Source organism: Cuculus canorus, chromosome 15, assembly GCF_017976375.1.
Source record: "Cuculus canorus isolate bCucCan1 chromosome 15, bCucCan1.pri, whole genome shotgun sequence".
Lineage (NCBI taxonomy): Eukaryota > Metazoa > Chordata > Aves > Cuculiformes > Cuculidae > Cuculus > Cuculus canorus.
This window is the reverse complement of record NC_071415.1, coordinates 5,160,406-5,181,059: the sequence shown is the minus strand read 5'-3', so window position 1 is coordinate 5,181,059 and position 20,654 is coordinate 5,160,406. Positions and strand designations below refer to the sequence as shown.

General features: G+C 36.0%; 1 protein-coding gene across 50 annotated transcripts in view; it reads right to left on the bottom strand.

Annotated features, from left to right (window-relative positions):
* RBFOX1 (RNA binding fox-1 homolog 1) overlaps positions 1-20,654 on the bottom strand; it is a 1,213,941-nt gene that overhangs the window by 4,108 nt on the left and 1,189,179 nt on the right. For 13 of the 50 annotated variants that reach the window (XM_054080127.1, XM_054080124.1, XM_054080126.1 and 10 more), the window contains one exon: positions 11,884-11,936. The exons of the other annotated variants lie outside the window; for them this stretch is intronic. In XM_054080127.1, coding sequence (XP_053936102.1) covers positions 11,884-11,936 — 53 coding nt within the window. The remainder of the gene's footprint in view (positions 1-11,883; positions 11,937-20,654) is intronic. 50 annotated transcript variants of the gene reach the window in all.

The window sequence follows — 20,654 nt, the reverse complement described above, 5'->3', positions numbered from 1 at the left end:
ATTCATTACAAATAAACTCACTTTGCAGTTTCAAAAGCAATATCCTCTGGAAATGTTAAGGTTACAAGCCACAATGAATGTATAATTAGCTTTACTAGACGATTAAGAAGCATCAGGCTAAGAAGAGTGGCTGCAGAACAATGGCAGGCACCTGGCTTTAAGGAACATTATTGCACGTTCCTGGTCTTTCTATAGAAGGGACAAAGTGCCATCCTAAACCACGATACTTGCACAGCTGATGTCTCAGTTTTCAGGCAAAGACAGTGATAAGAAAATCAGATTTTTGTCATTTCTTTCCATACAAAATCCTCCTAGGCGAAACTACTTCAAAGCTTCCTTAGATGTACACCTGGTTGGTTTGCTGGCCCAGTCTTCCTCTTCACCTTGAAATAGATAGCTTTGCTTCACAGTCCGAGCCTGAATGCAGTTATCACTAGTGAGACAGAGACGCCAACTAGATGCAGGTCTCACTGAAGGTGTCTTAACATCTTTTCCACAATCAAAATTACCATTTGATCTCAGGTGTCACATATAACAACAAAAGCAATCTTGAAATTACAGTGGTGTTTGACATATGAGGACTACTGTAGCAAACAAGTTATGCTTTAAGAATGCTCATGAGGCCTCTCAACAAAAATTGTTCGTCTTTAGCCTTGTGTCAACAGTAACCCCAGACTGGTCTCATTCTACGTAACTACTTTCAGATACAAATACAAACTTACTTTTTTTGAAAAAAAGGACAGTTGTTCTGTTTTATTATCATGTATTTGCTCCTCCACAAGCAGAATCTGATTAGCCAGTTCCTAGATACTCAGCTAAGGGAAAGATGAGACAGAAATGTTTCCATGGCATGTGCAAACCTCCACCACTCACTGCTGTGACTGCTGGATGTAAGGTAGAGAAGAGGTCCAAATTATCTGAACTAGACCTTCTTACCTACCCGGTCACATCTTCAAGGAAGGACCAGAAACTACCATCGGCAAGATGGTCCTTAATCCTCCATTTCACTGAGCCAATATTTGCAAGAGCATGAGGGACTCACTGTTTACGGCAATCCTAGTAAAGTGCTTCCTGGGACAATTGTGCGATCTAAAGGCACAAGAATTCAGCACTGAGAAGGCAGAGACTTTACATAAACATCTCTTACTCTCTGACCAAGCCTAGGGTCACAGATATGCAGAAGTTATAAGCTTGCCCTTTTGCAAGGATATATGACACATCATCTTGATGAAAAAAGCAGAAAAAAGTTCAGTAAGTACAGCCTTCAAAGCGTATATTGGCTGATATTCGGTATTGTGAATCAGACATTTTTTTTCCAGCAACAATCTCATACTTTGAGCAAATGTAAAGCATTTCTATGGTCTTATAAAATATTCGATGGCAAAACCTGGATGTTTCACTGCATAAAACTATAGCAGCTGAATGCCTTCAGTTGTACTCTTTTGTTTACTTAATAAATTCAACTTTTTCTTAAGGGATAATACATTAAAAAGGAGGTAATCGATTAAAACTATGAAAGTTCCATAAGTTCATGAATGTGGGCTCTATCTCTTATCCCACAGCTATGTTTACTTTAGATCTGGGCAGAGAAGTCCTCACAGCTATCACAGATGTACATGAATATCCAGGGGAAGCAGCATGCTGGGCATTCACCTTCTTTATGACATGATCTTAAACTCAGTAAAATATTTGTAAAAGACTTGCATAAAAATATTGGTTCTTCTTTTGCATCCAATATATTGATAAACAAAGATTTAAATTTCTGTATCGATCCCATTTAAATATTTGCCATCCATGAACATCCATCTTTGGAAATTATGAAAAGCAGTTAACAATAAAGAAACCAGGTGGTTCCCGCTGAAAAGATGTGGAAAGAAAACCAGCTCAGATCAGCTTATGTTGGCTAAACGACACCTTTGAGTTGGAAAGGGGGCATAGGAGTTCTTCAGGCAGGTTTGACACTGACCCCATACTCTGGAGCCTCTTTGGTTGGAAGAACTTCCATAATACTCAGCCTTGGTAACCCTTCACAGTTCAAACATTATAATATTTATAGATTTAATACATTCAGCTTTGATAGTAGCCATAACAGAATGCCATATGTCTTATTCACCTAGAAGTGAAGAAGACACCTTATTTTCCTCTATATGCCCATTTTTAAAGTCTGAGAACCCATTTTAAACACAATCCTAATTTTAATTCTCTCAAATCAAATCTTATTCAAACAATAAGAAAACATCTAGAAAGGTAAAATTATTAATTTAAAGTTAGACCTTTTTTCCAGCACTACAAATTTCCCTCATAGCCCAAGTAACATGGAGGAGGAATTGCATGTATTATTATTAGACACGCTTTAATGTCATGACTATTATTTTTAAAGCAGTGGGAATCAGTATATTTTCAAAACGGTTTATTTTTATGGTTAACTGGTATTACTGCAGTACTGAGCAAAGACGGTAAATTTAGATCCGTAAAAATTACGTGAGTTTTTGTCTAGCATAAACCATTTTAACTACACCGGGACTTAAACCCACGAGGAATTTTTCCCCTGCTGCTCTATTTCCTGCTGTAAGGCTGCACTTTGACCTCATATCCTACCCCATTCCTGCACGATCCCTGACTACGTCACAGTGACCCACAAAACGGGAGCCCCAGGGGATCAAGTGGCCTAAACGCAAGGGTCACTTGTAAGGAAGGGGCACGCCCGAATACAGAGTGGTCAGGCTTTAGTAGAGTATTGGGATATTTAACCCAGCTACTGAAGAAACTAACGAGTTTCCAAGACTGATGTAATAAAACATTTTGCTAATAGGAGTACATTAATATTTTACAGAAATCTGGACAACTAAGAGGAAAATATGGATAAACAAACACATTAAACAATTTCAAAAGAAAGAAAAAATTCCTCTCTCATCGCAGTATTTACTTTTGAGTACATTTTCATTACTCGTCTGCCAAAGCAGTGATTACTTATTGTCAGTGTTTTCCATTATTTTTTCATCCTACTGTGTAAACCACATTTCTTCTTTAAAATGAAAGAGTTCTGCAGCAATCCTATTGTGAAAACTGTGACCTGCTAATTCTTGATCCTTAAAAAGAATGCTTTTCGTTTATATTATGACAATGCTGGAGTTTGTACTGATATTAACATAAAAATAATATTTCAGAATTAGCAAGGCTTATATTCTTTTAAAATCAGAAACACTTCTTCCTTTTCTTTTACAGGATATTGAAATTCCACTTGAACAATGGTGCGCTATGTAAACATAAAATAAAATTAAATGTGAAAAGCATTCTTGCAAATCTTCTCTAAAAGAAAACAAAGTATATAAAATTAATTGCAAAATTCTCATTCTTTCACCATGCTAAATAGACTTAACATATGTAAGAACAAATATGGAAGAATATATCTCCAAAGGGGAGAGAATACATGCTCAGATAATATCTGGGAAAAAAAATTCCTCTGTGATGAATAGACTTTTTTTTCTCCTCAGGGTGACCTTTACCTTCAGAATATGATGGTTTTATTATGATTAATAAATTTCATTTCCACAGAGGAAAGGAACAGTGTCAGCTTAAACTTAAAGCAAGTGGGTTTCTTTTTAAATGCTAATTTTTAAACACGCCCTTGCATGACACCAAATTTAGAAGCTCAGAAGGTTAGCAGAATAGATTCTAATTTCCATGCTGAAAATAATAAGAAGGATTTAAACTATATTGTCACATCGAAAATCAGTAAGCTAGTTCAGTCACATAGGCATTGGTTCATTTATTCACTATTATGCCAGCGTGCTTGTTTCTCACTAACATTAGTGGCATTTAAATGCTTTGTGATAATTTACACTAGAAATAATCATTCTAGGTAAACAATTTACTAAAAATTAGGACATGCAAATGACAAAGCATATTGAACAAATTAATAGTCAATGCTATTATCTGTGTATTTTACAGAACGTTAAATCAATGTATCAAAACCAATGTGTGAACTCACAAATTCTTGTCTAAGAAAGCAGCTGATGAACAATTTTCACGCACCACTAACTAGAACATGGTAAGTTCCACTATCTTCCAGTATATCTGGAATGAGTATTCGGGACATAACAGGAAAAAAACCAATAACGTGTGTTAGCATTTTGTTATCATACTGGTACTGGTTCTTAAGTAGCTGAACTAACAACAACCCAGTGGGGAAAAAAACTAAGAAAAAAAATCAGCGTAGCCAAGTTAACATCTGTAAAAGTAAGCTGTAAAATAGTGACCAAAATCTCAGTATATGGTATGTTCCTCTTTATATCTTGTTATATCTCAATTTCTTCAATAATTTTCAGTACATAAATTAATTTTTTTTTAAAAAAATTAAAAATGGTAATTGGTTGCGAGATTTATTTTAGTAGGACCTTTGATATTTTGATATCAAAGACCTTTGATCTTCCTCCAAATCATCAGTAGTAAGTTTTGCTGAAGACTCTAAAAATAGGGAAATTATGTGCCTCTCTAACTGTAACTATCATTTCATGTTTTTAAGTTCTTTGGTAGCACAGCTGTATTTCCGTACATAACTAGGATAGACAGTGGTGGTCTGATACTGGAGGCATTTGGAAGCTCCTTAATAATATACATACTATAGGGTTTAATAAGAATATTAATAACCATAAATTCACAGTATAGAATAGGAAGCAAGTTTAAACATATTCTTTAAGTGATTTGAAAGCTATAGGAGAATTTTAGATGTGATTGTATTTTTTAGGAATTCGACACACAAATATTTATGATGATTATAAATTCGTGTCATTTTTTAAAATCTACTTCTTGCTAGGAGAACTACAGAAAATGATGAATCTGTTTGAGAACTATAAAAAGAAGTTTAAAATCTAACTAGTCAGCTAAATCTAACTCTAATCTAATCCCCCATTATTTGCTACAGTACAAGCAAAGTGTCTGTACTGCTGGAAAGCTCTTATTTCTATCTTTTCCACAATATTACGCATTCTTTATTAGCTTTCATGATAATTGAACAATCGAGTAACAAAATTGCTGCTTCTTTGGAACTGTGTGTGTTGAATCTTCAACCAGAATAACTTCAATATACTGAAATTCTTGTAGTGACAATTAATACTAGATTTCATGAAAAGGAGACTGAACAAGTGAGACTTGGCTAAGGCAGAGTACAGCACAGAGCGGTTTGGTATTCCTGCCCTGCTCGTTCACCCAGGGAATGGGCACTACTGTAGGATGTGCCTTGTGCTCCTGGCAGGCGGCATAGAAAGGGCAACCCACACCTCTCCTCTGCCAGACCTTCATGCAGAATAAATAATAAAATTCTAATAAATATTCTAAATATTCTAATAAAATTTCAGACAAACGTGAAGATTTTAGTAAAGAATTGGAAGGAATACAAGAAAACAAGGATTACCCCGCCTTATCCAGACAAATCATTCCAGTGACTGACATCTTGCTCTTTCTCTTGGTCACACAAGTCTGGTGAGACCAATACAGATGACGTGAGCAGCAGAGCTCCTTCATATGCGCACCAGTCACAAACCACATCGCTGAGAAGTATTTTAACCTCAGTCGGTCAACACTGTGCAGCTGTGGTAGTCCTTTAACTTAAATTTCTTTACTGCAGCAGGATGGTATCTGCTTATGGTGCTCAAAATCTGCGCAACCAATCACTGTTTAATTTTGGATAGTAACAGCAAGCAACTTCAGTCACCTGAATGAGCAACGAGTCTCCCTATGTATCTCAGAAGGCAATGGGGAAAGACACCTGTCCGAAGATTTTACTTGAGACCCAGGAAAATGATTGAAATCTGCTGATAAAACCAGTTTCTAGTCATTTTCCTCGACTGTAAAGGTTAAGAGTGCTAAAATCCTTTATGCTAAGTTTTAAACACACACTATCAAACACTAAGATAATTCTACCATAAAATATTTTGTTGCATATCGTCTCTCTCTTTCATGACTGATAATACTTTACAGATTTGTGATGTGGAGCAGATTAAAAATTGGGAAGATATAGCAGAGACACACACTACAACGAAACAGTCAAGCTTCAAGGTATATGGAAGTGCTGAACTCCTGGATGTCTTGCAAGCATGAGGGATTTCCTGTTAGTACAGTATTAACATCCCTAAGTTTTCACAGAGATTAAGAAACTTGACCACAGGGCAATAACAGAAGATTTCCGTGAAAGGATCTTCGTAAATATGTCATTGATAAAATAGTAAAAGCAGTCTTTCCTGCAGGTTGGAGTATGAAACAACTTAAGAAGCCTATTCAGTTTTTTTTCTATATGCAGAGATGAACTTGACTGTTACTTGACAAATTCTTGACTGTTTACTTACGTTACACCTAAATTTGGCCAGTTAATTTTTCTTGCTAATTGATGGGCATGTTTTACATAAATTTTGGTCATTTGTGTTCAGACGTGATTTTAATTTTTATTCCTGTATGCCAACCTGTTGCTCCTTTTGAAGTTTTTTAGATATCCAGCCATTCGAAGTTCAGCTACCACCTTGTTAAACACTTAGATAAATATAACTGCTATTGTTTGATTTGCAAAAATATAGAGGTGCAACAAGCAGCAGCACAGGTGACTTCCCATCCGAGGTGATGGCGACTACCTGCTATGGGACAATACCAGGGACAGACCTCTGCTTAAAAGCTTTCTCTCAAGTCTCAGTCTTGCTGTCTGGGTTTACACAAGTGTGGGAACTTCACTGGATGCCTACCTCTAACATAATTATATGCTGTAAGCAACATCTTATTGTACACTCTCAATACGTTAGATTTTATATAAACTTCATTAAAAAAAAGCCGCTGGGAAACTGAGGATTGCCAACCGGTGACACCTAAAACCTGGTGTCCTACAACTAAAACTTAGTACTTCTTTGATCTGTCAAGCATTTTCCTCTTACTGTTACATTTTGGGGCAATAAACCTTGAATACATTCTTATCTACTTCAATAATAAATATACTGGGTACTTTGTTCATTAAATTTTAAAGCAGCCCTGTGCTTGAGTGTAAGGTTCTGTAGTGTGCAATCATATTATTTTTTGTTTAATATTTTAAATGTAATATGATAATCTCAAGATATTAAAACTGAATCCTTGTTTGTTTAGTGTACTTGTATATAACCTTCCATGCACACACAACACAAACCGTCTTTGATGTGTATTATTTTCAGTCTATCAAAAAAATTCCGGTTGTTTCATTTAAAAAAAACCCAACACAGAAGGTGCACACATGCTTATACGCACTTGTTGAGGGCAAACACAGATTATTCACTATTTCTGTTATCAAAGGAGCTTCACATTGCAAATCCTCCATTTACAAATCACAGAACCTCAGCTTTACTTAATCTTGTCATGTCGTCACATTTGACTAGCCATGCGAACTGACCTAGAACTGCAAGCGCCGGGAAGGCAAGCTGTCAAAGAGATAATGACAAAGATGCCAAAAAGGACTGCCAGTGTTTTCACTGGGTGAGAAAAAGGAATTAATCAAACTTCATGAAAGAAGAACAGAGGATAATCAAAGTGTTTACTGATTTTTATCAACTAATCCAACAGCTGAACATCTTTACCACACAACTACCAAGAGCAGTAAAAGCCGTAACAAATGGAATTCCGTATGAGCAACTATTTACAGCAGCAGTAAACGCAAGTTTAAACTGCCAACATAAAGGACGCTTGAATTTATAGAAGCAGTTGAATAATATGCATTAGTACAACATTTCCTAGTCTTTCCAGAGCAAAAATTTCAGTATCTGCTATTTTTCACAGGGAACAGTGGCACTGACTTAGATAAACACTAGCACAAAGACCTTACAAACGCTCCTTCATCTTCATTTTTTATTCTATCTGATTAGTGGAGGAGCATAACATAATAATAAAGTCATCTCACAGAAAATAGTTATTTTCCCAGTCAAATGGCTTCATGAAATGAAGTCAAACCCATTGGCAGCAATACTAAAACGGAAGAACTTCTCACAACTGAACATGTGCCTTTGCACAGGAATTCAGAAAGGCTGGAGGAAATAGCTCTGAAAGTGTATTTTTGGATTATATGTACTCCTCAGAAATTCCTTTGAAAGAGTATAATCTGATCAATATCTCCTACCAGACATGTCAGTAAGTCCATGAGATGTATGCAGGCATGTATGGCAAAATTTTAACCAGTTATGATAATTTAAGTACTGAAGTATGAAACAACAGGCACCTCAACAATTCGAAGCATTTGTCAAATATTAATTTTCTTTTAAATAAGTACCTCCATAATTGCTAATTTTTCATCAATTAAATTTGTGCTAGTGTTACTGTTGACAAGTTAATAATAGTATACAAGAAAACTGCAAAGACTCAAGTGATTGAATTGGTTAAAAATTGCCAATATTTGTTCAAACTATTTCAACAGTACAAACTCCCATGTTTGCTTCTTTAAGCTCCCTGCTTTTACGAAACGTTATAAAATTAAACCTTTCAGAATGTTTAATCTGTTTTGGAGACTGTATCTTTCTCCAAATGCAGGTCAATAACTTAATCTACGATTGTCAACTTCTAAAGCTTTATAATGCATTTCTTTTGCGCGCGCACACACACACACACGGTGTCCTGCCTCCTGGGGATGATTCTGCTCAAATATGTAAATAAATACAGCCAGAATGGGACAGATGTTATATCCACTTCCACCATATTTCATTCCAGATTCAGGTTTATATATACGCTTGCCTCTCTCTCTCTCTGTTATTTCAAAATCATAAACTGCATATACACTTGGGAGAAAAATAATATCAGGCATGCAAGCACACTACACTTTTTAATTGTATGTAAAAGCTGGATTACAGTTAAAAATCAGAAGATGAAATTAAGAGTGATATAAATACCAAATAGTGATCCTGCCCCATATTTACATAAAAATCATAAAATGTAATATACAGGCACATCCTAGAATGCACTTGGAAAAAATACTGTACAGCTTTTTTTTGCTTTACAAACTATGAATTTCAATCTTTCAAAACCTAAAAGAAAAAAAAATATATATGGCACCACGATTTGAAAAATTCATTAAAAATTCAGAAAATTCAAAATTAACAATGCTCTATAACCAACTTGTGAAAAAACATGGGTTTATTCTGGGTCTCATTCTGATTTATTAGGAGTCTGATAGGCCCAGATGCCCATTGCCTCCATGATCTAGGAAGCTCAGGATTAATTCTTCCCTATTGTGTACCCTTTGTCAGAGATTTGCTAGAGCAAATTCTTCAGTGGTCCTTGTTAAAATTCTATCATCAAACTGTTTGGAGGTTTCGGGTAAGTTTCCCTACACCTGTCCTAGTTCAGATCCATTTGCAAACTCTTTAATCATGCCTGCCAGAGAAGATCTATCCCAGAAGCACCAAACTTCTGAAGAGTAATTATTTTTAGCCTCAGAATTCACTGGATGCAGTCGAGAGTGAAATATGTTTAAACTTCCCATGGAAGGATCCCTCTGTCAGATACTTCAATAGGTTTTCTTTATATAGAGTGGATGCACACTATCCATTCATTAACACATTTATTTATTTAAGATTTCTTTATTCCCAAATCAGAAGAGATGTCACGTGGCTGAGGGCTAAGTATCCTCTGGCAGGAATGATAAAGTATCAGGAAGAGCACCGTGAATATTACCAGCGGAATCACCCAAGACCTCCTATTTTCATTTGATGATAAAGTTCCAACCCAAAGTTGACTTGTAACATTATTATTTGAAATCCACAAACAGACGCATTCTTTACAAGGAAACAACACAAACATATATATATATACTCATATTTCAAACATTGAGCACGTTATCAGTATCTTCATTTTATATCACTTTTACAAACACAATTGAATTACTGTTAATGAGTTTAGGAGCACTAAAAAAGCACTATAAAATGGTGCTGGAGGTGAGGTGGTTTGCATGCATCAGAAAAACCACAGGAAGGTTCAGTTCTAAAAGTTGATGCATCTCTATATAGGCTCCATGTATTAAAACACAAAGCATCAGTTAACAAATTAGTCGAAAGTCAACTTACTGATTTGAAAGACCAAAGACAACATTGGCAACTTCTCCCACAGGAATATGGGTGAGAGAATTATTTTTTTATAAAGCCAAAAGTCCTTCACAGTCTATTACTAAAACTTAAGTATAAGAGAAACAGAAGATACAGGCTTTCGTCAGCTTTCTCCTTCAGACCATATTAGCAAAAAAGGCACCTAAAGTCATCCATGAAAGATATGTTTATCATATAGTCAAAAACATATCTAACGAAAATACCTTATCGTTGAATCAATTCAACAGAGGTAATCAACTGGTAAACTGAAAAGTTTTAATAAAGGTACACAAAAACCCCATAAACAAGTGTGCCATGTTTTTGAATTGGAATACTAAAGCGGTGATATATGGAATATATATAATATAGTCTTGGACACTTAAATTGTCCTTGAACTGGTGGGGGAAAAGCCTTTGTTAGAGAAATAATTATTGATTAGAAGGGTTCACTCTGCAGTACAAAAAATTGCTTTTGGTGCAAAATATATACTGAAGACCACATGTCTATCTCAAGAATTCAAAGTTAAAAAATTGCTAAAATAATATTTTTTCTTATTTAGGAAAACTGAGATTTATAAATTAGTAGCTTCCCAATTACAGCTCACACTAATCCCGAGCCGAGCTGGGAGCACAACTGAAATAACGAAAGCCAAACAGCCAAGTCTAGGGAGATCGAGAAAAGTGACAAATTTTGACTTCTCAAAAGGTATTCTCTTAATGTTTTAGGACTTTGAAAAATTGATGCTAAGCCAGGTTTTGTTACAGAAGAACTTTTCAGATTACCACCAAAAATGCCATGGGTAGCATAGAGATTATCATAATTTAAGCATATTTTGGCTTTAGCTATGATCACCTTTTCCGTAAGTGTTCTTTATTTGTTTCTGTGTAGGTCAGTATGGTGCAAACAGAAAGCTCTTCACCTTTTATTTATTTCTGCTAACGTAAAACTTTAGAAATAAACACTCATTAATACCAACATTTTATGTCACACTGTATATCCTTTCATCCTTCAATACAAGCAGCTTCTATAAACTCAGTAGAGTTTTGCATCACATTATTGGCAGAATATGTCCCGGTACTTTTGCTATTTAATTGGCTTTTGATTTCGTATGTAGTGACATAATACCATCCTTACCTGAGTTAAGACTAAGACTGTTCAAACTGTATTGCTCAAAGAAAGAGAATCCCTTGATGTATTCAATACAAATTAACATTACCTTTTAAAGTATCGTTCATACCTCTGTACCCGTGGCTTACAACATCTTAGTACAGAAGCAAAGCAGCTAAGACTTTACTTACTAGAGAGTGATCCTCTGAAGACACAGACCCCCTCTCTCCCACTATCTTATCCATAGGATAGACTTTGTGAGTGCTTTAGGGTCTGCAGTACCCTTGTGGGCAATATTTGCCCCCAAAGAGTTGAAAAGAAAATCGTTACATTTATAGCACTTACAATGTCCCACATACATCTAAGCCTTCACTCTTCCCATTAGTTCTGTTTCTTTTGGCTGTTTTAAAGTCACAATCTTGATTGCACTGCACAGTAAGTATTTATTAGAAGGTTTAACATATCCTTACGTTTCTAGGCTGAATGATATTTAAACTGGAAATAAAACACCAAAGTCAGCAAAATAACCTAATGTCTTTTATATGGTAGAGCCTATAAGCTCAAGCTATAAATTAATTAAACTATTCCAAAGACTTATACTACGGACTTTCCTATGCTTTCTCTTACGATTAAATGCAGCATGTGAAAAAAGGATATTGAGACCTGGATGGATGCGTCAAGAAGTATCAATGATTGTTACCTGCAGAGGTGTTACAAGAAATTTCATCTGCTGCAACGAAGACGAATTGATTTCTGCAAGAGAAGATAAAATTCACAATACTGCTTGCTGACTGGGAAATGTGCTAGCTGCCAATTGACTTGATGTTTACAGATGGGGTAGGGTAAAGGGTGCTTAATTTTAATGAATGTAGCAAGAAAAAGTGTTGACTTATTTCAGTACTATAGAGTTTATAAGGATCATGAGGGAGACATGCTGGGACCTTTTACATGGAAGAATGGTGACATTTGGATATGGACTATGTACAAACTCTTGCATTGGAAGCTTCATGTTTAGTGTAGCAGATATGTCAATATATTTATGAAGTCTAATAAAAATAAAACAATATTTATATTAATATAGATATTAAAGGGCACTACTGCAAAATATGTAAAAAGCATTTTTGAAAAAAAAATAATTGCAATTAGCTTCGTGCATCTGAAAGGATACCGAAAGTAAAATATTTTGCTTTTTATATGTCTAATATGACTGCAATCATAAAATTAGTTTTATGCTATTTATAAAAAAAATGGCATGGTATATTCTCGTATACTGTCATCCAAATACATACAAAAGTCTTCTGCAGAATCTTAGGGGAATAAACTAGACGTACGAGTAATTTAATATAAACCTTCTCTTGCAAAATTCTTCTTTAAACCATTTCTATAAAAAGAGAAATGCTAAACACACTAATATTTCAAGATGCCGAAAACTTCATTATGGCACAAATCCTGATTTGTCCTTCCATAAGTCAAAGCAAACAGGATTTGGGTTAGTGGAAACCATGTCTAGGGATTAACATCAAATGATTCCTTTATATGCAGATATACAGCTTCCTTGAGTCATTTTTGTGCTGTGCAGCGTTAATAAAGAACCTGGGTTAAGTTTAAAAGCCTGGGTGCTGTTTTCACTCAGAGCTCCTCCAGCCCGCGCTGCCAGGCATGGCCAAAAGCTGAGGGCTTGTGTTTCCCACGGCTTTAATGCAAGAGTCTACCAAACAGGAGCTAGAAGGAATTAGTTCTAGCTTGTACTAAGGACTACCTGGAAAATTTAGTTCTGCAAAATGAGGAAGGTTCTGTCAAGCCTTAAGCGCTCAGAAGATCTTATTACAAACTAGTTCAGGAGCAAACGTCTCTTAGGGGTACAGAACCTTGAAGAGTAAAGCCTTAGGAGAAGAAAATCTATTTCTATTGCTTCACCTCCAATGTAATAAAGAGATTTGAAAGTCTCATTTAGAAACCTGTGCACCTTGTTACTCATGAGTTCACATTTGGGAAAAACAAAACAAGGAAAGGCCTCTGCCCTATGTCAGTCACTAACCCCTGCCCACTGGTGTGAATGAACTTTGCGATCGAAGCGTATATCCTTTTATTGGTAGTTTTGCTCTTCATTTTTGTCATCTGCAGCAATTTCACAAGCTAAGGAGATCTATCTTGCATGTAATGCTCCAGAGATGAATTCAAAACTATGAAGGGGGATAAATGTAACATTATAAACACAGAGCGACACTGTATTTCATAGGTAGTATGACCTGTCACTGCATTTACTGCTATCACCTCTTTTATTATTGCCTCTTGTGATAATTATATAGAATGTTTGCCTAAAAGGCACTCAGCCAGCAGCAATGCGGGCTTACCAGCTACTGTTGCATAGAAAATCCTTCCGATTCATTTCTATGAAGTTATTAAACTGCCCTCTCATCTAGATGGAAAGATCACTTTTCCTTAAAAAACTGCCTCAAAAGTGGCTGCCTGAGAAACTCCTTTTCTTTATCTCTGTTGAGAACATTTGTTGTTATGCAGCACTGAGCCACAGATACTTCATCTTCAGATGCCAAAGTACTGAATTATCTATAAGAATAATATGCTGGTTCAGTTATTTACGGAATGACCTGAGAACACTAACTGCTATTTATCTTTTGGAATGACAGATGTTACTGAAACTGTTCTGAAATCTTACTTTTTATTACCAACTCTTTACTATTTACCAGCAGAAAATTAATTTTAAAAAAATTAATCTGAAGGGATATTTATTTTTAAAAAATGTATAATATCCGTTCCTTGTTCTAATGCTTCCATTACAGAGGAAGATATTATTTACCTTTTATTTTATTTTTGTGAAATTCATTTCACAACTCCATAAATCAATTTAAAAAGTAACTTATTGGCCAGCATAGCAACTGTGAGAATGAAAAGTAAGACTAAACGCTGGAGTTCAACAAACCAGTTCATATTTTTATAATTAATTCATTGTTATTTGTAACAAAGCACTTGGATGGCTTTAAAGTTTTTACGGTGGTAGTTTTTTATTTAGCTAAATTCTATGCCACCATTGGCATAGACCTAGAGGGGAACCTGATAATCAGAGGTGTCTCTATACACATATATCCCATGCGATATCCAAAGCAAGTGTTATTCCTTAGTGTGGACAACCCCACTTTGGGGTTTCCCAGTTTGGAAAAGGAATCCTTCCAAGCTGAGCTGCCACCGTGGTGCCCATCTGTCTGTAAATACATGAAAAGCAGACCCAAAAAGGGCAGCTAACCTAACTCAGTCCTTCGCAAACACAGGGCTGTGCCCTCTAAAGACCAATTTATGCACCGACTGCATTATTAGGCGTACAAAGCTTAAACAACCTCACAAGTAAGGTACGCTGCAATCTCATGATGCAGTTCAGGTTGTTTCAACGTTCACTGCTACACTTTTTATTGATTCAGAGAGGTACAAGAAATATAACTGGACCTAACTCTATTATACAATAAGCCTTGCTCAATTATTAAGATAGAGAATTGCTTCCATAATTTATTTTGTGTATTAACAGTGAAAGCGTAGAACAACATTTTTACAGCTCATTGTTTTATACTTCAGAAGTAAAAGTGCATACATTTAAAATCCAGAGAAGTTGGGTTTTTTTAAACAGAATTTGAAAAGTTCTTACTGAGTGTAAAGGAGATAAGCAGAAAAACAAACTTAAAGAGTAAAACGACAAATATGTTGATCTGAATGCACAGCTGGATATATTCCACCTGCCAGCTATTCACACCCTGGGCTAAGTGCAATCCTTTTAAGTGCTGGAGTGGCACCCTTTGGCAGCCTGAGCTCTCGGATGGAAACCCAGACAGCGCGGGCCATGAAAATGTACTGCTGGCACTCAGAATGGCTGTGTCGCGTCTGAGCAGCGACGCCCCAAGGGCAAACCCTTCTGCATACTATTACTTCTCTCCAGCCCATATATAAAAATTTCTTCTTTCTCCTAATGAATTGAGAACTACCACAGTTCTTTATCAGTACGGTAATAAAGATACTTTTAAAGTTGGTAAAAACCCCACATTTAAACATTTGATGTATTTCCTGAATTTAGACAGAAACAGAAGAGGAGAACTACAAATGTAATATTAAGTGATTTAGATGCTGTTTCTTACTTTGGGGTAGTTATTGAATCTCCATTACCCTAATTTTCAAAAGTTTCAAATGTACTCCATTCCCCGTAGACTCTTTGGAAGAATCCTAACAAATCTATTCCTCAAAGGCCTCAGATCAGACATAACCCCCCCAAGCAGTTTTAGCACCTGCTATTCCGACCCAGCAGGCCTTCTGCACATCCAATACACCAGGTGCTTCCTTTTTCCTGGATGCTGTTAGATGAAAACGGGCCACACAACAACATAAAGTGTCTCTTTGTTCGTTTGTTTTATTAAAAAATATCCTTAATCATTGGAGTCCAAACCTTATCTTCACTGTGTCTGTTTAACACACAGAACTACTTCTGTGAAGAAACCCCACGTGAATTTTTCCTTCTTGCTAAACTGCCCTAGAAAGACACAGTCTGCAGTAGAAAGGAGAATAACTTTAGGAGAGGAGTCTTTCACTACCCCCTGCCAGCATTTCCATCTTAGCACCTTTCTCACCGGGAAGCCTGAAAAAACAAAAAGCACGATATCCTGCCTGTATCTTTCTGTACTGCACTTTTTGTTATAGAAGACCTTTTATTATAAGATCCTTGATTAGAAAAATTAGGGCTTGTGCCCTCAGGAATGACTGTCAATCATTATTACAGTAATAATTAGTATTTAGACAGGGCAGGGCTTGCACTATAACACTAAATACAGTAGAAAAGGTTTTGTGATGGCATGAGATGGGCAGGATAAGTCCATCTGTCAGTGTCAAAACCATACTCTGCAGCATCAAACTTCAAAGAGAATAACAAAACATTTTCAGGTTCAATTTTATCACCTGACTAAAAGTACCTTGTTCTTAACTGAAGTAAGACACTACATTGAAAGTCTTAAATAATAAAGTATTAAACCAAAATATTTAAGCAAGTGACGAATTGAAATTTAAGTGAAGTTTGACTAAGATTTTTCATTATATACATTATTTAATGAAAAATATTACTAATTACAAATTACTTCAATAAATGTTATGCATGAGTTGGGTTTTTTTTTTTTTTAAATACCATAGTTTAATTTCTTCGGCATGTTTATGCTACTGCAAGTTAATTAAGAGGCCTAAAATGTTTCATGAATATATTTTGGCACTACTTTGCCTTACCAAAATGTTGAATCTACCCATTTTTCAAGAAGAGAGGTCTTCTACACTCTTGCTTCTCAGAAATCACCTTAAATGCGCTAAAGTAGTACAAGGAAAACTTCCATATGTTTATCGTACCTAACACAGAAGCTACATGTGTATCAGTACTGAATTTAAGCTTAGATAAGGTTATATATGTAAAATTTAGTAGAAACTTATCAACAATTTGCAATTACTATGCAGTAATTTTAGCTTTTATTTCTACAGAAACTTTAAATAGTCTACTGTCTTTTTGAACTGCTTTTAACCTACACACTCTGAGAAGTAGTTTCAAGTTTGAGATACCTGGTATGCCAATGAGGTTGATTAGCTGCTAGTATATATATATCTTAAAGGCTTCATCAAGAAAAAATGTTAGAATATTAACCACATTTCTGCTTAATGAATGCTTACAACTTTCCCTCAACCTTCTCCAAAATTCCCTTAATAATTCCCATCCTCATAAACACTAACACCAATGATCTCAGCTATTGGAATGTCAAATGGACACCAGAACAGAGAGAGAAATTCTAGTTTGTACAATAGTGAACTGCAGGCTCCCTCATATCTGGAAGGTTAGGAGTTTCTCCTCACTGAGAAAATGGAGTGAAACTATTCTTTAATACTGAAATTCTGATAATACAGTTATACTTAAATATATATAACTTTTAGCACATTTTCTAAATCTAAATAGATGTTATTTTAAAGGTTGTTGGCAACTTAAAATAGAGTGGAGCTCGGAAAGGGCAGAAATTTATAACAGAGATTGGATGTACAGTACAGACCTAACCGCTGATCCTACCTGACCCATACGACATTTGGCTACTTAACTAAGCCTTTGAAAATTGAGAACCTGGAAGTGCAAATTAGGAAGCGACTCAGAGAATGGGTCTTAGATGCTCTTTATTATGACTGGACGGATCTAACCATAACGAAGCACAATTCCAACCTAATTTCAGGATAGACTGTTGCTCCAAGTGCTCCCCCTAAAGGCTTCCATACAGCTGCCATCCCCCCGCTCATCTTTCTTTGTCTGCACTACTACACATTCCTAAAAAAGCATCAACCTACTGCTTCATTTTCCCTCCTACAGTCATCGGCTCCACGATTCTCCAGATGTACAAAACCACTCACTGCTCTGCCTGAGTTTATACACCTAGATCACTGTGGGCGTAAGAACCTACGTTTGTAGGGCAGGTGGGACAAAGTACTAAGTGTTCTCTGTGTTCTATCTTCTCCCTAAAATACTGGGTGGCAGTAAAGACTTTTCAACACTATCTATATTTTACACAGCACACAATTAAGAACAAAATTTTGACACACATATCATTTAACCCAGCTCTCCCAGAAGATTTTTAGTTCTTCTTCTTGACAACACAGAGCTTCCATAAAACAGAAGCAATAAGTGGGATTTTAAGAAATCAGGACCTCCCTAAAAACAAGCACAGTAACTCTAGGAAACCTGAACTGTAAAAGAATTTTTAGTCCACTGACATACAGCGATTACATTTTATATGCCAGAGTTCTTTGCTTACTAACTTCATAAGACTAGACAGAAATAATTTTGCTTAACATAGAAGTACAGCCCCTCTCCCGAAAATACAGCAACTGCTGAAAAACGTGCAGAGCCCCAGAACAGAGGAAATTCAGATGAGGGCAAACGCAATACTGAATAGAACTTACGGTGGGAAGATTTAAACTATATGTAATCAGTTGACTTCTGAGGGGCCATCATGGTGTTTACAAACACAGTCAGTATTTAGATTTCATGGATCAGAACCTCAGCCGGTAAAACTGATGCAGCTCAACTGAAAGCACCGACTCCAGTGGAGCTCTTCCAAACTGGATTCTCTCAGGATCTGGTGCTAACTACAGAACGTAGCAATGGTCTTTCCCAGAAGTGTTATTCGTGGTACATCTATATATTCTGCCATTATATTATTAAAAATAGGTTGTTTTTCCTTCATGATCTAAACTCTAAGGCTTCATTGCTCTGGTTAGGACTCTAACGCTGAGGGCTTTACCACTATGAACTATAACACCGCTGACAGCTGGCTGCCTGAATAGTTTCTGTAATAGTCAAGGATAGACAAAGATTCAGAATTTCCCTCTAAAACAATTTTATAAAGCCCTCGGCAACTCCACCCTCCTTCTGGTGCTTAAATATCAAAGAATATAAACTTTTTTATATTTGTATAATGATAGTAAGAAGTTTGATTTTGCTATTGTTGTGCTTTACATTCTTATTACTGCAGGATCAAAGTACATTATCATACTCACAGCATTAAATTAATAACACAAAGACAACTAAACAACTTTACAGCCATACCTATAAGAGATACCAAATGAAGGAAGAATAAAGCTATAAACAGAACGTAATTACTGTGGTATTAAGCTTGAACAACACTAAGAGTAACTTGTTTGACCCAATGAACGTTAGGAAAGTGTATTTTATTTTTAGACTAATTTCATCCATGTCACGGGTTCTTTTTTCTGCAGAACAGCTTATTCAACCTAACTACTAATAATGATGGCAAGATGAAGATGACACAGATACTGTGCTTTTACTTAGGTATCCTGCATTCATCGTCAACAGCTAACGCATCTCCCGCCTCCATCATTCCTGACCATCAGAACAAATTAAGTAGATACTTCTGTAAATATTACTTCACAGAAAACCCTGAAGTTCATCTTGATTGCCCAAGTCCCTGCCTGGGCTCCACCGCCTCCGCAGAAGGCCCTGTGCCACCGCTGCCTTCACGGCTGTCCCGCCTGCCCTGGAGAGCCTCCACCGGCTCTAGGGTCCTGTTTGCAGGCACCCAAACAAGCTCTTACTGAGGTTGCCAGGTTCGCCACCTCTGCATTGCTTTTTATTTGTGCCATCTTTGTGCTCCAAACAGGACAGTCCAGGGTGATTCAGCCAATGTTAGGATGTCTCTAACGTAATTCAGACCACCAAAGAGGCAAAGAAAAGCTAAGAAATCTCTCTCGTTAAATTTTACCCTGCCGCCAGACACGCAACTACTTGAACAGGAATAATTCATTTTAATACCAAAGAACACTTTCATGGAAAAAAAAAAAAGAGAAAAAGTAAAGAAATCCTTAATTCTTCTGGACACTAATGAAAAAGTGCATTCCAAGCACCGGTGACAAGCCTGTATTGTTCCATTTACTTAGAGTTAAAAAAACCCGCAAAACAATAACAAAACCTGAAGGGAAAAAAACCAAAAACAGTCAACAGAAGATGCCTTCTCATAATTTGTATTATTTCCCCAGCAGATGGACAGGCTCCTTTTTTAGCCATTCCATTGTACTAACTGAACCCATTTGAATACTATGAGAGAGAGACTCCTTCAGCACAGCCTAATATTAATGCTGTAAAGTTCGTTAAGGAAATGACCAGCTGTCCATACTGCATACAGTGTAGGTATAATCCTTTCACGGCAATGTCTTGTCCATGAACTCCCTCCCTCTCTCTTTCCATTACCTCTCAAAGACCGTACAAAGGAAATTTCTAGCAAACTGATGCTATAATTGGCCATTTAATATACTTGTGAAAAATCCATTTATTTTTAATATATTTCCAAAACATGGACAATGTCTTACATCGCAACCAGTGGAAAAATCTGTAGCCCTTCCACCTACATTTTAAATCAAGACATTCTATTTCCTGATTTATTTACTTTATAAATCAAAGCTATATAAATACGCTTGGTTCTAATTCATATTACCTGCTCTATCAGTGGAATTTTTACACGTATAAAGGATTACATATTATAAATAGTATAAAATATTTATTATTAATAATACGATATACAGAGTATAACTATGCACATTTATACGTGAGAGGAACACAGATGATTTTTAAGTGGTTCCTAACATTTTCTAGTGACATTTAAAACTAATAGGTGAAGAATCCTTCAAGAAGTAATCCAGTAACTTTACTTTGAAGTGCTCAGTGTCAGCAATGTAAACTGACGTTATTATGATCCAGGACTCCTAAATTAAGGGTATTTTGAAGTTTTATATTTGAAATTTTTGTTTATTACTATTGTTTGGACGTATTTTTCACCCTCTTTAGGGCAAATAGTAGAGCATTTTGAAGGCAGCCTGGTGTAAAGAATCAGTATTTATTTTATTCCATAAAATACATAACAAAATATATATTTAATTTGTTGGGGGATT